This window comes from Antedon bifida, chromosome 5 (genome assembly GCF_963402885.1).
Source record: "Antedon bifida chromosome 5, ecAntBifi1.1, whole genome shotgun sequence".
Lineage (NCBI taxonomy): Eukaryota > Metazoa > Echinodermata > Crinoidea > Comatulida > Antedonidae > Antedon > Antedon bifida.
Genome location: NC_136230.1, coordinates 4,590,619 through 4,608,634, shown reverse-complemented (window position 1 = coordinate 4,608,634; position 18,016 = coordinate 4,590,619). Strand labels below are relative to the sequence as shown.

The following is an 18,016-nucleotide window of genomic DNA, read 5'->3' as shown; positions in this document are numbered from 1 at the left end:
TCATAATGAAGAAGCCCATGGGCTTCTTTTTGAGGTTTTACAATATATGAAATGTTGGTCACGTTTACAGATCCGCTGTACAGTTCCAGCAGTAGCACCGAATCGATAAGTTCACGTTCCTCGTTGTCAACTCATTCCTCGAATTCTTCTCCGCCCTCCAATAAGAAGAGCTCCAATTCCTTGAGCACGGGTAAGAGTGACATGTTACGTCTTGTGCCCTTGTCTCGTTACCTTCTTCGTACCCATTATAATAATCAATTCTTTTGCGCAAATTCTATCGGTGTTGGTGAATTAACATTTTTTTGCCGTTCTCAAAAATAGTGATTTAGTTTGAAGAACAATAATAACTTTGATAAGAGATATTAATGATTTGTAGTATGATTATTAACCCGGTTTTAGAATTGGGAATCCTTTAATGTTATATCTCAGGTTAATACAATCTCTACAATTCAAGTCAAAAGAAACCCAAATATATAATTGCATTATTAATTAAACCCAAATAAATAAGCACTTTATGCACTATGCAGTTGATAAGCATTTTATCAATAATTAAACCTTTTAGTATACTGTAGTTTTATAAATAACACTTAAATATAGATCGATTTTAGTTATTTTTGTATTAGTCATTTATAACTTATGATTGGTACACAGAAGAGTTTTATTGGCACACGTTGTATTAGAGTTGACAATGACAATTACCTACCAAAACTGTTCATTTTAGTAAATGCATTTCGGCATCATTTTACAACTTTTACTTAGTTAACTCATCAAAAACTCTTCTGTGTACCAGTTTAATACATTTTCAATACTGTAAATTTTATCTAAAATATAAATACTTTGTGATCCTTGCTATTACTACATCTTAACTACATCTATTCTGTTCTTTGATTGGCTGCTTGTAAATTGGCAGTTTTCTGGAGGTCAATTCAGATGAGGAAATATCCAAAATATCATACGTATCATGGTAACATAATAGTATCTAGATATACACACGCTTCCACTGTTTATACCACCAGTATTCTTCACATATGTTTTGTCATGTTTTACCGTCGTTGCATGTTTAAAGTCTTGTCTACACTATAAAACTTTATGCTGAAATTTGTATCTATGTCGGCATTATTTTACAACTTTTACTTAAGCTCTGTCTACACTATCAAACTTCATGTGACAAAAAAATGTGAAGTGCCCATATATGGACACGATGACATATCACTACAATATATTTGGGCATATCACTACCATATTTGGGCACATCACACTTTTTTTATCAAACTAGTTTGATAGTGTAGACAGCTTTAGTTAGGTATCCTGTCACTCAAGCTTTCCCTAAAGGGTAACTCTGGGTTTGAATTTTTATTGTTTATTATAAAATATAAACTTTTTCAACAACATTAAACCAACTTAGATTTTAAACCCGGAGCTATCCTTTAACTTTTAAATTAAAGATGTATAAAAACGTGATAGAAAAATAGATTTTGTGTTTAGTTTTTTGTGCATGCTATCCTCTTGACTTGATCCAATGAAGGATCTTAGTGTTATGAAAATGTTTCTGCTTTCTTGGAAAAAAGTTTTCTGTCTTTTCTCTTTCTGTCAAATTCTGTTTTTCCTAGTTACTATTTTTAGTTTTCCATCATCACATTTCATTTTTCTGTTCTCTCTTTCTTTCTTTCCATTTATTACCACCTTACAAATCTTCATTTATTCTTCTTTCCCCTTTCATTTTGCTTCTTTTTCTTCCTCTTCTTTTCTTTGTTTTTCATTTTACTGTACTGTATTAATTTGCACAGTTGAAATATTCTTCATTTTGCGATGATTTAAATTAGTTGTATTAGTCTGTTTACAATAGCAATACACATGTTCTGAACCAAGAATTTGAGTAATGATGTTGGTACTCGTCCAGTATACCATTCTATCCTTGTTTTGGTTTGTATAAAGCATTTACACACATCATGCAGCTTTTCTCTTAAGTTATGTGTTTAAGTGTTGTGTTGTAATTATTTTCTGTGTATAACATATCCTTCAATCCATCCCTGTATGTAGGCAAGCATAAAGACAAAACCAGATATAGGAATGCACAGCTGATCAGAATGCTAAAAGGCGAAAATGAGATCAATGAAAAAGGTTAAAATTAAAATAAATTATTTTTGTATTAACACCAAATGTTTGTTGTTACACCTTAACTCCTCTATTAATACTTGAAGCTATGCACCTTCTTCCTCTCCCCTCCCTCTCCATATAACCTCTCACCTTGTTAATTGTAATTTGTAAATATAGCTAGTATAGTTTTAATAATCTTCATTGTACTTTAAAAGTTTGTGTCTGCTTATCTTTATTACATGTTATGTTTAGATTACAATTCAGTGTTTTTGTTCACTTCATCGTGCCATACTTTACCATGCCATACTTCACTGTGTGCCATACTTTACTACTGTATTCATTTGTCCATAATAATAATGTAATACAATCCACTGTAAATGTAAACATGCTTCATAGCCTGAAGAATACTGGTGGTTTGACCTCAATGCTTTTCTTCCCCTTCACCTCTTATGTTATTTTCTTTTCTTTCTTTTCCTTTTCATTTCTTTAATTTAATTGCACATTTTTATTTTGCCCTTTGACCTTTGACATGCTTCTATGTTCCTCAGGCCCTTTCTATGCACAGAATCACGACTACTTGTATCCCGTACGCCCACAAATAAGGTATCCACTACCCAAAGGTGAGGCCATCTCCATTTTTTAAATTTTCATTATTTTTATTTGTTTAGTTTTATTTGTTTACACTTTAATTTCATTTCTTTGTTTTATTTTGATTTGTTTTTTGTTTATTTTTAAAAGATAACATTTTAACATTTTACTCCCAGTCATAGCTATCCTGGTTCTGTTTACGTCCATCACAAACCATCTGTATGTGAGTGTCGGTGTGTGTTCAATTTCTATTACTGGATCGTTTATCAGATAATTCGGTTTGAAAAGCTTTTTCTTATGTCCTTAGGAGGATCACAAGATGAGCCACCTCGGTCACCTGGAGCAGAGAAACGTTCACCTCGCTCTAAGCGATCATCGTGCGAGATCGTTCGCTTAGACTCAGGTTGATTGAATGTTCAGTCTTTGCTTTTTGTACAATTTTCAGTCTTTGCATTTTTGTACAATTTGCAGTCTTTGCAGTTATTTTATTTTTTATCGTTTTTTTTCTAAAGCGAGCTACAGAATACTGTTTACAATTTGTTATTTCTGTTTTGCTATTCCAATACAAAATAAAACCTTTTTATTTAAAGATGGCTGTGTTTCGTAAGCCCTGTCTACATCAAACTTTATGTGACAAAAAAATGTAATATAGTATAGTATAGTATATGGACATGATGATGTCACTACCATATTTGGGCACATCACACTTGTTTTGTCAAACTAGTTTGATAGTGTAGACAGAGCTTGATGATTTTCTTTTTCAATTTTTGTTTTGCTGTAGTTTTGGAAATTCAGTTTTTAACCAAAGAAATCTAAACAAAAAAATTAAAACAATACAACGGAGAAATCATTTTTTCTGTTTAATATTTATTTTTATATTAATGTGAAATTAACAAAATTGGACAAAGACATAGTTTTAAGCTGTTGCACAACACTGGTATACAAAATAGGAAAACAAATTACCGGTATAAAAAAGTATTTATTAATGCAACAAATACTAACCAAAAATCAGTTAATATTTAAAGAATTTATAGGTGAAATTATTTTGTTTTAAATGATGTATCAGTTTTGGTTTTTTTTTCTCAGTGCTTTGTTGTTATTTTGTTAATCCTGATAAAATAACTAAAATAAATAAACAGCATAAACATATTCAAAAGTACAGTGCATGAACATGTTTTTTCTGTTTTTAATCAAATGTTTTTGCTCAGTCCTTTTTATCAATAACGATAAAATTACTAAATATAAGAAAAACAACATACACATATTTAAAAATACATGAACATATTTTGTTTCATATATTATGTCAATTTATATTCACACGTGTTTTATTGCTTGCTATACATGCAACTTTTCATAAAGTACCATATAATAACAGTTTATTGTGCTAGTATACACACAAACAAAGGCCGTTAAAATTTGTAGGAAAATTATGCTTTTCAACAATCAGTATTAAAATACTTTTGTGTTGTCATTGTCATAGTGCCATTGCTTTTAAATTGTTATTAAAAATTTGCAATTGCTGCCTAAATTGGAATTGTTGTTCAATTTGTTTGAATTTAAATGATGTTGATAATAATTGTTGTTCTGTTTTTTTCTTGCTTCCATAAGTTCCTTCAGAAAAAGTACTTGCCCAACGGAAACGTTAGTACCGTGTTTCTTATTCTATCTTTAAGTATCACTTTGTATATTAATGTTGAATGTATAATGTTATGTATATAACTATAGACTATACCATTGAAGTTCAAAGGTCAAGTGCTTGGGTACATATAATGGCAACCATTTTCTTTATTCATTTTCACCATGTTGTTTTTATACCTGGCTTAGGTGTAAGCCTGTTTGAACATGAATGTTGGGTTTTGTGTGATGTGTGTATTAAGCTCTGTCTACACTATCAAACTTTATGTGACAAAATTGTGATGTGCCCATATATAGATATGATGATGTCATATCATTACCATATTTGGGCACATCATACTTTTTTCTCTAACTAGTTTGACAATGTATACAGAGTTTAAATTTAAACATTTTGCATGAAATTTCTCAAATTTAGGAGTGGATTTATATCGGAGTCTATATATTTATTGATCTTTACATATATTTCAGAGTTATCTTCTCTGGACGTGATAAATGTATATCCTGTTTTTTTTATCTTTTGTTCTTCATCCTGTCACGTGTGTCATTTTCATCATATGTTTGTTTGTTTGTAACTTGGTGGCCTTTTGTTTGTTGATGTATTTTGTGGACAATACATTTCTTCATTTGTATTTATAAATATTTCAGTTACGATTTTGTTTATAGTAATGGAATTTGAACTATAAAATCAATTCCTTGTGTTGGATTTTGTTTTTATTTAATTGGAAAATAAATATCACAATGGAATCATTTTTTAAAGTATTTGAAATGCAGGTTTACATATAGTATCTGATGATTTATAAAGAGTATTAAATCCTTCATGAAACAATGTAGAGTGCAATCAACTCGATTCTTTTATAGTATAGTATATTTGATTAATTTATGCATATTTTGTTAATTTATGCATATTTTGTTAATTTATGCAGAGGCTTCCTCACTTGTGAGAAGCCTCTGTTCCAGTAAACATTAATTAGTTATCCGCTTGGTATACCAAGCGGATAACTCCTTGTAATTGTATGAGATCAATATTTTTTTTCTGTATTATTCTTCTTTCCTTCCTTCCTTTTTGTGAGTCGTGTTCCTCTAAAATGTGTAAACATAACATTTCATAACTTTGACAACATATGGGCATTTACGTGAAGTTGTGCACCTCCTATTTTTGAATGACGTCATAGTTGCGCAACGTGACTTATGCGCAATTTTATGAATTTCAATGATTGATCATAGATTAAAAACCAAAAGTCATTTAGTATTGACACTTTGACAAAATTTAAGTCATATCAGGGGCAAACTTTCTACGGATTAAAAATGGCATGTTTGACAAGAAGTTACGCGCGCACGCACATTTAAAATTTCAAAATGCGCAAAATTAATTTCTAATCAACTTTTTACGCGTTTCTTGTCATTTTGAGCATGTCAAAAATTCCCACGGGCGCGCAATTTTTTATGCGCGCGGTGCGCACATAGCGTTAAAAACATATTTTTTTCTCTTGAATTATATTTTTCAAGCCTTTCCCCCAGTGATTTTGAAAACAATTTAGACCTTTTCCAGTTTAAATAACGCCATACGAACACGTTGAATTAGACAATTCGTGCGCGTTTTTTATGAAAAAGCTTAAAAAATCGTCAAAATTATGTCTTTTTTTAAACAGTCATAGTTTCTAAAGTAAACCGTTAACCGTTTATTTTTATTACAAAATCTAGAAGTTGATGAGTTGTAGATATCGGATCATGCATCAATATAGGCTAAAAAAACATTGTGACGTCATCGTATGGCCACACGAATGTAAAATATAGGATTTTTGTCTCTTTTGTTATTGCTCATCACATTCAATGGAGCGCATCGCGCTTATCTGTATTCCTTTTTCTCCTACATTTATATATTGTGTAGGTCAATCAACTTTCTTTAGCATGAGATAAAAATATTTTAATTTTTATGACGTCATCATGCCTAAAAATTTTAATTACGTGGGTCATTAATTTCATCTTTACAGTAAATTTTAATCTGTAATAGCTCGTAAGAATAAAATGTGATAATCACGATTAAAACGTTTTCTGGAAGCTATTGGATTGTAGATACGAATTCATGTAAACATTTTGCCAATCGGATGTTGTGACGTCATCATATGGCCAGTTGAATAAAAAAAGTTGTATTTTCATATTTTGCGTAATAGTTCATCACATTTAAAAGGGTGCGCATCTATATTTTACGTATTCAAATTTCTTCTACACGTTAATATGTTGTTCCTGAGATAATTTCCTTCTGAAATTGCTATCTAAGTGTTTCATTTTGATACCGTCGCCATGTTAAAAATTGGAATAAATGGCGGGTCCCGTAATTTCACCTATTCTACACTGTATGTAATATGTATACAGCTTATACTGTTTGCATGTATATACTATATGACACAAAATTCAGCACTAACAGCATGTCATATTCTTCAGTTCTTGTCATAATGCCATAATCTTTATCTGTGTGCAATATTCCAACGTATGACGTGCACGTGGCGTTTGTCGTGGTGCGGATAACTAACTCGTCAAAGTGACGAGTTTCATGTCTAGTTGAGATTTGTTTTGAATTTTTAAGATTTTTGTTAACGTTCTTGTTTTCTTGAATAGGACGAACGAGTAGCCAACCACCGCTAGCGACAACGGATGAAACGTAAGTAGATAACTATATAGAAACAATGCATGCATGCTTGAATTTTTAAATGTACTGTAGGTTCCCAGTAGAGGAACGTAGACACGTTTGTAACAAGCGCAGCATGAAAATGATGAGCTCCACTTTGTAACATCTGTAGTAATTTCTGTAGTAGTAAATACACATGCGCTTTTTTCCCGTTTGTTGCTAGTTATTCCAAGTAAAGGCATGGAAGACATATTGAGAATTCAATTTCTTAGATTTTGTCTATTAAAATTGTTTAATAAATTTCGCAATATGTCTGTACACATGGTCATTAAAAATGTGTTCAAAATTTAAACTACACTATACACGCATCTTATAAAATATATGTTCAAAATGTTGTGCTTATGTTTGGTGGGTTTTGCTTTGTGTTTATGAGGGCATTATATTTTTATGTTTAAATTTAATTTTGGCATGTTTGTTCGTGGCAATAGACTAATGTATAGTGTTTGCAGTTTGATTGTTATTAAATAATATTCCGTTTCATACAGAAAGTGTTTTTTCCCATTTGAGCGTTGCTGTAAATTTTAAAAAGATCTTATACCAACAAGATAGGCTGACATAGAATTGTTTAGCCCTTAGATGGGCAGGGGTTGTTCCTTGTGTGTTTAATAACATTGCGTATAAAGCCTTGTCTACACTATCAAACTAGTTTGACAAAAAAAGTGTGATGTGCCCAAATATGGTAGTGATATTCCCAAATATGGTAGTAATGTGCCCAAATATGGTAGTGATATTCCCAAATATGGTAGTGATATGATTTTTTGTCACAAATAAAAGTTTGATAGAGCTTTAGAATAGCTGTCTAAGCTTTCTTTTTGGTATAAGATCTTTGGTAACATTAATTTGATACATCTTGTATGCTGACAATTTATTTTATATGGGCTGTATTTGTTTTCAGTTATGTTTATGTTATATAGCATTAGTATATAGTAAGAATTGATTGGCTAAATAGACAGTAACTATATATAGAGATATGGTATAGATCATAGAGAAATAATCTAAATAAAAAATAATTTCTCCATGTATAGATTAATACATTTTGGGTAACATTATTTTAGAGTATTTAAGTTTGTATCCGTATTGTTCCTAATAAACGCCCCGCCCCTAATAAACGCCCCCCTTCATTTTTTTTTCATTTTCTAATTAACACACCTTAGTGCCCAATCTATATAAGCAACTTGTTTAGGGTAGGTAGGCCTCATATAGGCTCTATTTATGATTTTTACACCTCATCCCTAACAAACGCCCCCCTTTTTAAAAAAAATGCATTATTAGGAACAATACGGTATATTAAATATTTCAATTTCTAAATTTTATTTTTTTTAACATAAAACTTTCTTTTTTGCTTAATTTATTTAACTAATTATAACACCACTAACATTGCAGAACTAACATCACATTAATATTACATACACACTGTTTCTTTAATGTATTTATTATTATTTTTATTTATTGTGTTATTTAAAAGAAATTATGTTTGTAAGTTATTATCTTTTTTAGTTTCTAGACAATTCTTGTTTGTAGATAATTTATAGATTTTTTTAAAGTTATTAATGTAAATATATGCTGTAATTATACTGTTTTTTTTAGAAGTAATTGAGAATATTATATTATCTTAACCTATGTAAATATGTAAAGTAGAGTAGTAGTAGTTTTAAAATACATTATTTATTGTTTTAAAAAACGTTTTTATATATTTTTTATATATGTATATATTTATATAATGATTAATATCCAATCACTACTAAATGCACACTAATGCTAATTAAAAGCTATTGTCATCATAGCTAATCCTGCAATGCTAAATTACAAACTCTGCCTATCACAAAAAGGCATCAGGAATGCTTAGTATTAAACTTTAAAGTGTTTAAAAGAAAATGAATATCCTTATTAATATTTGTTCATATGCAGTAGAACCCCTATTAAGGGGACACCTTCAGGACCCAACAAATATATCCCCTTGTTTGTTTGATGAGAAAGTATCCCCTTATACACTATTTTCTTTAAATACAAAGTTTTGATATTTTACCAGTTTTGGCTTTTAAATTCATATAATACAAAAGGCAAAATTATCAGTTTTTCTTCATTGTGTACACACAGTGAAAAATGCTTTATGCCGTAATACAGGCAATGCTATGCTATAGGCACAATAGGCTATTTCACTGCAGTGAACCTAACTAACAATACATGTTACATTCTACGGTAAAGTATTTAATTGAATTTCTAATTTGTACATTTAACATTTTGATGTCATTGCTTGCTAACATTATCTCTGCTCTCCTTCAGTGTGCTGCGTCAACCAGCAATAGATAGGCGACCTTTTGAATCAACACTGAGCTTCTGGAAGAAGAGGTCTGTTGAAATAATTTGTAATCATATTAAAATGATAATAGCAACAGAGAACAGTATATAGTTCTGTTAAAGTATATATATAAAAAACATCACCAAAAGGACATATTAATGAAAATTACAAATTTTTTTCTAAAAACTTTGGTTCTTCTGTATTCATTGCCAGATATGTCTTGAAGAAGAAAAAAAATTTAATGATAATAGTCACAGAAAACTGTATACAGTTCTGTTAAAAGTACATTATAAAAGACATCACTAGATGTTACCACTACCAAAAGGACATTATAAATGAAAATTACAGTTTTGTTCTAAAAACTTTGTAATCTTCTGTATTTATGCCAAATACCAATTACAATTGTTTTCTTGAAAAACATTTTTTTAAATAATAATAGCAACAGAAAACTGCATTCAGTATATAGTTCTGTCAAAAGTACATTATAAAATACATCTTCTGTATCCATTGCCAGATTTTTCTGGAAGAAATTTTTTTTTTCTAAACCATTCATCTATTTTCAATTTTATGCACTAATTCAATTTTTTACACATTTTGCACATGCAAAACTTCTGAGCAAAGATACAAACCAGTTGACCTAAGATTTTTGTCAAGTCTTGCCAAAGTAGATCACTAAAAAGAATAACCCACATGAGATTACCATCTCAGCACTGCTCTAAATTTTTTTTATTTTAACTATTTTGGTGTTTGAACTCACTAATTCATAGGCCCATGTTTGAATAAATGTATACGTGATATGATATTACCTGATGTTTAAGCTAATAAGTGAAGAATACAGCTTAGCTGCTTTCTTGAATGTTGGATAAATGCGCATATTATGTTGGTCAACTTATACAAAACTGAACAGAGTCACCAGTAGAATGATAGTTTGCTCAATATGTATATTTAGTAATAAGAAATTACGCTTTTGAAGATTTTGGGGTTTTGTTGCTTAATTGAGTGTATGTATTAATGGCTACTGCGGAAAAAATCTTCCTGCTGACTGTTCTGGATGCTGTAAGGTTACAACATCTACTCCTGACTGTATTGGATGCTGAATATTGCCTCATCTGCTCTTGAGTGTATTGCATGTTCTCTACTGAATGTTATATAGAAACTTCCGCTCCTGGAGGCTAAATACCGACAGTTACTCCGTGCTGCAACGAATGCCAAAGATTCTTTCAAATGCTGGAACTAGATTTGCATCTTTGAACGCTAAAGTTACCGTAGATTATTAGTATATCCTGCTCGTTAGAATGTTAATAATGTGAACGCCTTTTTTTACAAGTTACAAGAAGTCTTACAATTAGCATGATGGAAATATAAATATTTATTCTTTATGAAAACAATATTTTTTGTCACATTTTATGATACCATTTTAAAAAAAAAATTTTGATGAAGTATAATACTTTTTTCATAATATGTAATAAGTATATAGTTACCGAAATATATTTTTTGTATTTAAATTAGGAATTAGGTATTTATTTACTTTTTGGTTATAAATGTTGAATGTTGATTCGCTTTATGTGACTCATTGTTTTTGTGATTCGAATGCAGTTCTGAGTTACAATTATTGTTGCACATTAGTGTATAGAAATGTTTGCACCATGTGAGTTCTCACGCATGCTATTTACAATTGAATGAACCTTTTGCAGGGGTGGAGGGGGGAGTTAGGAAGAAGGCATGTGTTCCTGCTTGTGGTTGCTCTTTTCCTTTTCTCCATTTATCCCGATTTTTTAAAAAACTGTTCAAAGTAATTTCTCTTTCCTTGCAAAATATGTAACAACCCTTTCCAACATACTTCCCTTACTGCTAATGCAGAACCACATGGATAATATTACTAAAAATCTCTATTCATTTTTCAAATTGATTGTTGTTTAACACACATTTCCATCACCCAAGCAATATCTAAACACACAAAATAAATACTGAACTTACTTTCTTTGATCCTACTGCTGAAACAAGCCACCAAATATCTCCCATAGATTCCTCCTTCCTTGCTTAAGCTGTCAAAATTTTGATCTTAACAACATACCTTAATTCTCGCAGTGAGACTCAAGACTTACAGCAGGTTAAGCCTAAGCCTCCACCTGCAAACGTTGCTAGCCCAAGTACAAACAGCAGTAGTACATCAAACAGTGGCTTAAACTCAATCGGAGGAGGGGGAGGTGGTGGCGGCGGAGGAGGAGGTGGTGGCGGCGGAGGAGGTGGTGGCGGCGGAGGAGGAGGAGGCCCAGGAGGAGGCGGTGGAAATGCTTCAACACCTACTAGTAACACTCCTTCGACTCTGTAAGTAAAATATTATTTTATTTATTATGTGTGAATTTGCATAAATTGTTTATATAAAATAAAATAAAATAAAATATATTATATATGTAATGTAAATTATACTATGGAAGATATCCTCTGTAAATGCCTGACAAGTAGACAATTCAAATTTTGATCAATAAATTTATCTGGGACACTATTTTATTATGAAAAGAATTGATTTTAAAATGGAGTTGTAATAATGAATTTAAATACATAATTCATTTATTATATTAAACTACCGTTCAATATTCAATGAACATACTCAATATTATATGTGTGCATGTTTGAAATGCTACCATTTTTTGTCAAAAATGTTCCATCAAATATATACTTTTATATAATTTGCTATCTTTTTACTGTGGTTAAATACGTGTTACTTTGCACATTTTCGAATGTTTAATTTTTTATTTGTGAAATGTAAATGTCCACTCTACGAATGTCCTTCCGCAGAAGTAACGCAAATAGTAGATATCCGCATCCAAGAAGTAACACAAACCCAGTAGCACTCCGTGCTAACGCTACCAATAGAGACAGAAGGTTTGTTGCGGTTAACATGTGTTTGCTTTTTGGCGCTGTTCGTTCTTTTGCATGCATCATCATCTTTGCATTTGTAGCTCATTTTTCACATTTGTGGCTTGTCACGTAGGTGTTTGTGTTCGTTGTTGTTGTCTGGTGTTGACGTGTGTTTCATGTTTCATATTGTGACTTTTCAACTGCACAAAAACTACAAATTAGTGGAATACATGATAAAAGAGGAATCCTTACGGATTCCCTATAACCTACACCAATTTATGAATTGGTTTTGGTTTCTAAGGTCATTGTTTAACTCCATTACTTTGTTGTCTTTGTTGCTGTCTATTGAAGTTACAGTCCCTACTACCAGCCAGTGGTGTAACGCAGAGGCCTGAGCCCCCTGGTTTAGGAACCCTACGTTTTTAGCCTTTTTTAAACATATTTTAATGCCTAGTTTTTCCTCTGGACACTGCTCAGGGGCTCCCATAAGCTCAGGGCCCTGTGCTTAGCCAGTGAGCACTCATAGTCGTTACGCCACTGCTATCAACATGCATGTTTTCATGTTTGTGGTTCCTTCTGTAGATTTTGTATTGTATTTCTGTCCCCATAACAGTATAATTTATAAATTTAAAGATTTAATGGCATGCCATATAATTGGGTATCTAAAGTAGGATTTAGCCTCGTAGAAAATGGTTGTACTGTACTGGGTACCGTTTAGGAAAGTTAGCCAGCATGACCCGACTAAAGTCACTCAATTCAACCTTTCCATCATATTCATATCACATTCATGACATAAGAAAGCTCACGCACATACTATTGTATCCTCTAAAGCTCCACCTACACTATAACAGTTTATGTTTAAGAAAATGTGATGTGCCCATATATCAACACGATGACATCATATCACTGCCACATTTGGGCTCATCACACTTTTTGTTAAACTTGTTTGATAGTCTATACAGAGCTTTGTCAGCCCTTAAAATAGTGCAATAGTGTTTAGTAATATAGCTTTGAGGTCAATATCGTAAAACAAAATATAAATATGGTACATATACTTTAATATTATGTCATTCCAATAAATACAGTATTTTTGCCATGCAATGAGAATTATATAATTTGAGTAGACAATGTTTAAAATGTTTATTATTGTGCTTGTTCAATGTTTGTTAACAATTATCTTGGCTGCATGTATTAATAATAATATTGTGGATTTATAAAGACTTTCCTATGTTATAAAACATCTTAAACATTGTACATACTGAGAAAAGGTGTAAACCTCAACTGAAGTATGGGGATACACCCTTTTCGCCAACCAGAGTTCGGTCTAAATTTCACCGGTTGTCTCTCGGTTATCCTGGACTCGGCCGCCTCCCTACTCTACTAATAAAGAAACTCTGTATGCATGAGTGAACAGCTCTATATGCATGACTGAACAGCTCTGTATGCATGAGTGAACAGGTAGTTTTAGGATTTCTGCAACAAGCTTTGTAGAATTGCAGGTTGATTGTAAATAAGTAATAAGATATTATTACTAATAATGAGCTAATAATATTTATATGTTTGTTATTTTTGTTTTCTAAAATAAATTTAAATGAATTTTCAGTAACAATAATTGTGGAAATAAGTTGTACAGTCAACTCTATCAAAACTAAGAAGATTTTAACTATTCATTTTGAAAAATGGAAACTAGCAAAAATAACATTACAACAGCAATGTTGTTTAAGTTGTCTGTACTTAATGATTGATAACCTAATTTTGTAATTTTTCTTGTAATTGTTTGTTTAACTTTTTATCTTGTTTTTAATTACACTAACCAATGATGCTTACTTTCTTTACTAACTCAATTTTTTACCCAATTGTTATTGTAATATGCACAGAAATACAAATTTGATACTGTATTTGTTGTATATCTTGCAGTACACAATTTTAGGTACAACACATAGAACATCTCCTCTGTGTGTTAAAAAATTTTATTTTTATTACAAACAAAAATCTAAAAAAGAAATTGTTAGATTTATTTTAAAGTGACATCTACTGTATGCTCTTTACAATACTGCATAATAATTATATATGTTACTTTTTTTAAAAGCAAATCAAAATTTCAGATTTTTTTAGCATTATCTGGTTCTGAACTGATGTAAATATTATGTAGATAAATGATTTTTATATACTATTAAAAACATGCCTTATATAGGCTAAAAATTTTGATGATTTTTAATACACTAAGATGATTACTCGGTTTTCATCGTCCTTATTTGGTTATTTTATATTTACAGCGACCCGTGTGATTGTATGAGGAGACAGACACATTGGTAACAAAGATATCCCATAATAATAACACTGCATCCGACTAAGGGCACATCTCAAGAATTCACCTTTCATCTCCAATTAATTTTAATTATGCGTTTCTGAGGTCTTACACTGAATAAATTATGATAATTAATAATTAGTAGAAATAGAGTATAAAACTGCTGTCGTGGCTGAACGGGTAAGACGACTTTACATGTCGGTACATGAATACTCGTAACTTTTGTATATTATATGTCTGACAAATCTAGTATAATGATGTATGTATGTTCCATACATCTATGTTTTTTCAAAAAATGCAACAAAAAAACTTTCTCAATGAAATGCAGGAAACATAATATCTATTCCTAAAAATTATCAAATTTATTTCAGAAGCTTCGGAAACTATTTAAAAAGCTAAACTCTATCATATCCAGTCAGACCAATTGTCATCTAAATTGTATTAAAACAATGTTTACACTTGTCACTAGTCACTCAATCCGTGTTGTTGTAATACAGTATAGTAACCATTCATATTATTCATCCATAAAGCTCTGTCTACACTATCAATCTTTATCTGACAACCAAATGTGATGTGCCCATATATGGACATGATGATGTCATATCACTACCATAATTGGCCATATCACACTTTCTTTGTCAAACTAGTTTGATAGTGTAGACAGAGCTTAACACATATATCTGTTACTGAATAATGCTGCCACTCGCATCACTTTTTTACAGTACTTTTTGCACTCCGAAACACTGTTAAGTTCTATATTTTCATTGGTCACAAAAATAGTCATGTAAACATATATATTGAGAGAAATTCATCTGTAAAAATCTAGTAAGAATAATGTATCTGAAAAAAATATTGAATGAAAAAGTATCTAAAATAATTAGAAATAGAAAGAAGAATTGCTCATATAATAACAAGTAAACAATGTATAATCAACCCGCCTAAACCATTCATTACTTTTTTTCTAAATTTTTTAATCAAACACTTTAATCTGCCTGCCATCCGATTTTGGAAGATCTGAGATTTTGAAATTTTGGTCAGAGCCTAAAAATTGGGGTGCTGAACTTAACGTCCTTAATGTCCTATCTTTTGCATTAAAAAATGTTAAAGGGTGTGAGTGATCCCGAATTTTGAAATAAGTGAGCGGGGGTGGAAAATGGTAAAATTAGTCATGTGCTGTACACGCTGACAAATTGACTTTCTGAAAAACGAGACCAGTCTGAGAGTTTTTGCAGCTCTACTTTACACAATTCATGTTCCACAACTCAAAAAATCCTGCTCATGCTCATAAGTGTCTTGCTCATGTTCCAATTTTGATCGTACCTGAAAATCTCCACATGTATTCAAAGGAGAATTCTTGAGATGTCCCCTTTTAGCAATTTTTTACTAATACAAGCTTAGTTTATAAAGCTTGGTTCCCACTTGGCCGCAACACGAGGACTTAAGCGCAAGGCAACTTGACCAATCGTGACATACATTGCGCCTACGTCGTTGCGTTGTGTCACAGTGGGAACCAAGCTTATAGCATTGCAAACAAAATTAATAATAGAATGTGTCTGTGCTCATTCCATAAAAAGATATAGAAACTAAAAATAAACTCCTAAAAATGTATTATTTACACATGTTCGATCAGTTTAATGGAATTTTTTGTTCTTCTTTCAGCAATTTTTTTTTTCTAATAATTTAAATGTTTCTAACCAATTTTTTTTTTTAGTAAAATTGATGACATGAAATTATGTTGACTGCTTATTAATTTCTGCATGTTATGCTTGTAATAATTTTAATTCAATAAAAAGCTTAACATTTGCGTTATCTTTCACCAACAGGGGGCGATGTGTTAGAACGCTGTACGCTTGTGAGGCTGAGAATGAGTCTGAGTTGTCATTCAACCCGAACCAGGTCATTTTTAATGGTATGTAGGGTATATGAGCTGTGAGTGACTATTACCTGCTCAAAATTCTTCCATTAATTACATTTTTAATTTACATTATTATATTATGATATAACATATCACACATTAGATAATTATTGATGCTATTTTTCCAATCAAATCAGTGACACATTAAGCTGAGAGCTTTTTGTTTTACATTTCCTGCTTTATAAGCAACTATTTCTGCATTGTACCCCATAGCTTTTGGAGGCATGTTTTTTTATAGCTATGCCTTTTGTGTGTTGACATCTTTGATTGGCTGAATTGTTTTATTATGTAATTGTAATACAGTATTGTGACTGAAATATGTTATACCAGGGAAGAGTGAGATTACTTTACAATCTTCCCTGGTTAATAATAATGTATTGGGAACTTCACTTTTGTAACAGTGGCACAGGTTATCCTGAAATTACATTTCATAGGCAGATTCAAGTGGGGCCCAGCTAATTTTCCATTTTTAAGCCCTGGGCCTATTTCAAAATCCTGGATCCACCACTGCATTTGTCCTGTGACCTGATGATGTCATGTTAATACATTTATATTGAGGCAGTTTTAACATTTTTTATTTTTTCTATCTACCCTGCCTATGCAACTCTTTGATTTATATTTCAATTTGGATATATATTTTTTTTCAATAGTCCATTCATCAAAGGAACCTGGTTGGCTTTTAGGAACAACTGAGGGTGGCAAAACAGGGCTTATACCAGAAAATTACGTACAAGATTTTGTATCAACCGAAAGCGCGTTCACACCTCCCGACAAAAACGCCCACGAGAAGAGCCCTCACACTCCGAAAGGAACAAAGATTTAGCATTGCGAGAACGTGAAACCTAAACATATTTACACATGTATTTGTGTTTTGCTGTGGTATTGGAAGTCTTGGTGAAAAAGTGCTGAACATACTATTCAGTTTTGCAGGCATCTTTTGACCAGTTCAAAGCTGCTATGCTCACTTCTCAAGAAGATGTAAAAGAGGTTTTTGGTGACATCTTCCATTTTACATACACCTCTGTCCAAACAGTGTGTGTTGTTGAGAATATTCGTTGTTCAAACCTTGTCATAAGAACATGTATTTGACAAAAAAAAATAATATTTTGGAATATTGTGGTACAGTATAGTTAATAACAGCAATCAGCAATATTGTTAGAAAAAGGTGTTTGTAAAAAAAGTGCTTTAGAAATTTTTAAATGGGGGATGTTACAATTTTGAAACTGGCATAAAAGTGACATGTGGTTTGTTCCGTGTAAAATGTTCAATGTGATTGGTGCTGTAGAATGAGTAGCAGGCATGCTTGGTTGTGAATGTGTAAGGGTAACAAAAAACATTTAAAAGTTACCTTTTAAACAATATTAATACATTTTTTAACTAAATTGCTAATAAAAATAATATATATTTGCTTCAAACGTGAAATAGTGGTTGACTTGTCTCGGAATATATTGATATATAAGAAATAAATTGTCTGTATATTGAAGATAAATTCATAAACAATATTAAATAAATCTATTATGACGACATTAGCAGATAATGTAAATGCACCAGGATTTATATAGGTTCTCTAACGATGAAAAAGATGTTATGCTAAATTATTATTTTTGCATATTCTGTATATACGTC

General features: G+C 31.3%; 1 protein-coding gene across 24 annotated transcripts in view; it reads left to right on the top strand.

Moving 5' to 3' along the window:
* LOC144843174 (rho GTPase-activating protein 26-like) overlaps nt 1–17,892 on the top strand; it is a 47,803-nt gene extending 29,911 nt beyond the window's left edge. For 2 of the 24 annotated variants that reach the window (XM_078699917.1, XM_078699915.1), the window contains 12 exons: nt 71–190; nt 911–964; nt 2,041–2,121; nt 2,993–3,088; nt 4,294–4,326; nt 6,937–6,979; nt 9,290–9,355; nt 11,394–11,533; nt 11,573–11,633; nt 12,105–12,191; nt 16,299–16,384; nt 17,041–17,892. In XM_078699917.1, the coding sequence (XP_078556043.1) occupies nt 71–190; nt 911–964; nt 2,041–2,121; nt 2,993–3,088; nt 4,294–4,326; nt 6,937–6,979; nt 9,290–9,355; nt 11,394–11,533; nt 11,573–11,633; nt 12,105–12,191; nt 16,299–16,384; nt 17,041–17,213 (1,040 nt within the window). In that variant the 3' untranslated portion in view covers nt 17,214–17,892. Of the gene's footprint in view, nt 1–70; nt 191–910; nt 965–2,040; nt 2,122–2,645; nt 2,718–2,992; nt 3,089–4,293; nt 4,327–6,936; nt 6,980–9,289; nt 9,356–11,393; nt 11,534–11,572; nt 11,634–12,104; nt 12,192–16,298; nt 16,385–17,040 lie in introns of all 24 variants that reach the window. The other 22 variants (XM_078699916.1, XM_078699918.1, XM_078699922.1 and 19 more) reach the window with 22 other exon arrangements.
* The last annotated feature ends 124 nt before the right edge of the window (nt 17,893–18,016 follow it).